The sequence below is a fragment of the Barbus barbus genome (genome assembly GCF_936440315.1).
Source record: "Barbus barbus genome assembly, chromosome: 8".
Lineage (NCBI taxonomy): Eukaryota > Metazoa > Chordata > Actinopteri > Cypriniformes > Cyprinidae > Barbus > Barbus barbus.
Genome location: NC_136736.1, coordinates 15,323,487 through 15,327,572, shown reverse-complemented (window position 1 = coordinate 15,327,572; position 4,086 = coordinate 15,323,487). Strand labels below are relative to the sequence as shown.

The following is a 4,086-nucleotide window of genomic DNA, read 5'->3' as shown; positions in this document are numbered from 1 at the left end:
CTTTCATGCTTTACGCTGGAAATTACAGCTTCACCCGTGAACAAAAAGGATTATATAGCCCTGGAGAAACTGGACCAAAACTTGGTGTTTTTGTGTCTTTCTTCTCCTTTTTCTCCCCAGCGCCCCAGATTTGTGTTTCTCACATAAATTTCGCCCAGAATGGAAAAACACACGTTGTTGGGTCAAAAGCCAAGTCACGCTATTGCAAAGTGAAAGAGAGCGCGGAGTAAGCCAATGGCTCCCTGTTTTCTTCTGCAGAGAGCAAAAACAATAGCGTTAAAGGGCCAAGAATGTTTTTCTTCCCTATTCTTTTTCTTTTTGAGCAATGAAATCAAGGCACTTAGCAAAAAAAAAAAAAAAAGTATATGAAGCTCTTGGCTGTGGTGCACAAGTTCGTTAGCTCTTCTGTCAATTAATGTTGCATTTGCTAATAGCCTATCTGAAAATATTTACGTTTTTTAAATTAGACAAAAAAATTCTAATTGTCAGGGCTATGCGTAAAAATATAGTTAAAAATGACTAGCTATAAAGCTCAGACTTATTATTCTGTATTGCTAAATCACTTACAATTTAGGCAAAATGATAAACAAAACACAATTGTTGTTGTTGTTGTTGTTAATAATAATAATGTTTTATCAGAATATGACGATTGTTATTGATGTACAGACTCGGCAATAGCATCATCTCTGTAAAAGGTATAAATGTTTTTATTTTCAAACTCAATACAATAAACGACACATTGGGTGTTGGTACAATGGCCTCATTTTGAAAGGCAATATATTGCAAGTAAACTGTACAAAAACTTTAAAAAAGCTGTCACTGTCGATTGTGTACAAATTATACGCAATAAATACACATGTAAAAATAGTTTTGTTTTGTTTTTGTTTTTCTCATTAAGAGGTTGTATTGCTCTGTTTGTTGCCCTGATTCGTGAAATATTCTCATTAAAGCCATTGCATTACATACAATATATTATATATAAAAACTTAAGCTGCTAGTTCACATTGAACAAATAAGAGTTAGACTTGCATAGTCTGGCTATAAATTAAACTAATTCAGTTTCAGAAAACACTACAATCATGTAGATTATGTGCATGCGTGTTTTAAAATATAAATTTACAAAGGTTTAAATCAATATACAGTGGTTTATATCAGACGTCGACGTCTATTTCCACGTCCTCGTCCTCAGAGTAGTCTTGACTTGTGTGGTCTGAGAGAGACGACATGGGGGACAGACATAATTTGTGCGCAATCTTGTACTCGTGACCCAGCCGTGGCGAGCACTCAGGATGCCCCGTGGCTCCAACTGCACACCTCTCCAGATCGGCCAGTTTAGCGATTTTATCCAGAGGCACTATACCTGTGGATCTGACCGACTCCACGTCCGCTTTCATCTCCTCCAGGTCTCGCTTTAGTTTTGCCCGTCGATTCTGGAACCAGGTTATAACCTGCGCATTTGTCAGCCCCAGCTGACGGGCAATTTGGTCTCTGTCGGCTGGCGACAAGTATTTCTGATGGAGAAACCTTTTCTCTAGTTCATATAACTGGTGATTAGTGAAGGCCGTCCTAGATTTTCGGCGCTTTTTGGGACTGTCCCTTTGACCAAACTGAGTCAACCCATCCCTTCCTGTGGATAAAAGAAAGTGATGCAAAATTAGGTGACACCGACAGTTTATGTTTTTGTAATAATCGTGATTGAAGTTACAATAGAACAACTTACTATACTATTGTTAATATACAAATAATAATTGCAAATATTTACCTTATATAACAATTTTTACTTTAACTCTGTTTGTATTGAAACGTTGATATGGTATGCTATAAAAGATTAAAATAGCCTATGTCAAATGAGTCAGGCTATGATCAAAACTAAAGTTAAATAAAACATTTAAATTAAATGTTCTTTATTGGCATCGATGGTTCCATGAAGAACAACCTTTAACATCCGTTAATTCTTTCTAGTACGCAAATGTTTTCTTTTTTTTTTTGTTTTTTGTTTTTTGTTTTTTTACAGTGGCAATGGTTCTCTTGGTTCTTTGGGGAACCAAACTTTTCTTTGGCATTGCTGTAAAAACACTTTACCTTTAATTGTTACCTCACAGAGATATTACCCATAGTTTTGTTGGTGCGCATTAATGAATTGAGAATAGTTTTGATTTGAATAAAACCAGTTAAGTGGTTACCATTTTTATCAGTATTAGGTCTGCCTCAGCCTATTTGTACACGAATTGTAAAAAAAAATATTTTTACAAAATAAAACTTCATTAACAACCCCTAAACATGTTCTTTTCTTACCTTCTGCTGCTTGGAGTACACCTAATTCGAGACCTTTGAAGGTTTTGCTGGCCAGCTCCTGAAGAGCACACAGAGGCGATGTTTGAGTGATGAGAGTCTGCTGGGGTCTCTCTGATGCTGGAAGCCGGTGAATCCTGGGAGTTCGTTTGACAGTCGGTTTGCTGAGGATGTCTGCGATGCTGAAGGGGGTTAAGGGCTTGTTGGAACTCGCGGGTGGTGGAAGGTGGTCCAGGGGGTTCAGCCCATGGCTCTCCATAGCCTCACAGACTTTGACAACTTTGGTGGTCGTCATCCAAGCCGTTGCAAAGCCGCTTTGGTTATAAAATTTGTGTACAAATTTGGCGATACTTTTAATTACAGTATATAATATTGGTTTAAAAATCTACCACTATCTATCCCGTTTTACAAAAGTATTTTGGCACATGAGTAATAGCCTATAGCTGCACAGCAACAATGGCAACGTCCAACGAGTTTCTCACATCACTACCCAGTGAATGAACAGTTAGCCTTGCGCGTTGACAGCTCTACAGTTCTGTTCTGAGTTCTGGAGACTGAGGACTACTTAGTGCTCAGTTAATTAACTATGACGGAAAGGCGGAGTCGTATAAAGTGATGAAGGTTTGTGTTTGGTGGCTGTTGTTTGGCTATACTGCAGAAACAAACAGTCCTAAACGACGGCTGATAGGTTAATTTTCAGTCAGTTCTGTTTTGTTGAATTGAAATTTCTGCCAAAGTTCTTTAAATGTGAATAGCTTAACTGGTGATATAACCTACTAAAAATAGATAAATAAATTAATACATACATATGTTTAACCAATAATCAATAAACTTTTGAATAATTTTTACATTATTTCATTATTTTCATAGCACGATTTCATTCAAATATATTTCCACAATGCTACATTTGGGAGCAGCCTTGTTATCAAGTGAATTTTTCTTCTCAGACATCATAAGAATCGACATTTTTAAGTGAGACATTTTCTGAACAATATAAAATGAAGATAGGTGAGACTGCGTGCAGTATGAATACATTCATTATTTATTAAATGTAAAACATAATGTGTACATTTCATTCTGAATGAGATAAATACTGAATTTTTTTTTTTTTTTTCCCATTTTAGGTCGGAGCTTATTTGACCTGAGCCCTAAAATGACCATATTTATTAGGCTATAAAGTACATTAAAATCTTGTTTTCAGATTAGGCTACGTTAAAAAGCCCAAACAGCACGTAATTCGCTATGAAGTCAAATTATAAAGCGCATCCTTACAAAAGCTGTCAGTTTCGAAAGTTCTTAATTCCCGAACTTTCACCAAGATACTAACAAATATGGAAATTTGAATGGCATCCTGTCAAGGAACCTAAAGCCATTAACATTTTCTGAATTTAATAATAATAATAATAATTAAAGTTAATTAAAATATAGTGGTGGCCATTTGTTACCTAAACTTGACTTAACCCATAAAAAATGGTTTTGTTGGTATATGAATGTTATTAGGTTGACATATCAAATAATATTTTTGACTTGAATAAAACCAGTTAACTTAGATGTTACCATTTTATGTCATAATTTTTTGTGTCCATAATTTTTTTAGCCTAATTTCTTCTCAGCTTAGAGATTGAAGTGCTCCAATATAAATGCAACACGGTAGAGCAAGATAAGTCTAGAGACAATGGTTTTAGGCAAAACACTGTGCACTTATGACCTGTATGCAACATGCAGTGATGGAGCAGATTTTGAAGGAAGGAAGAAGAATATGTTGTGGGGTGCATTTATATATTTATCTTGTAT

General features: G+C 35.6%; 1 protein-coding gene across 1 annotated transcript; it reads right to left on the bottom strand.

The window, feature by feature from the left end:
- Positions 1-1,151: 1,151 nt before the first annotated feature.
- LOC306873655 (transcription factor LBX1b-like) lies at positions 1,152-2,587 on the bottom strand (the record flags this gene model as incomplete). The annotated part of the gene is made up of 2 exons (XM_079423099.1): positions 1,152-1,627; positions 2,296-2,587. The coding sequence occupies 2 exons, from the start codon at positions 2,585-2,587 to the stop codon at positions 1,152-1,154; spliced, it is 768 nt and encodes a 255-aa protein (XP_079279225.1).
- Positions 2,588-4,086: the final 1,499 nt, after the last annotated feature.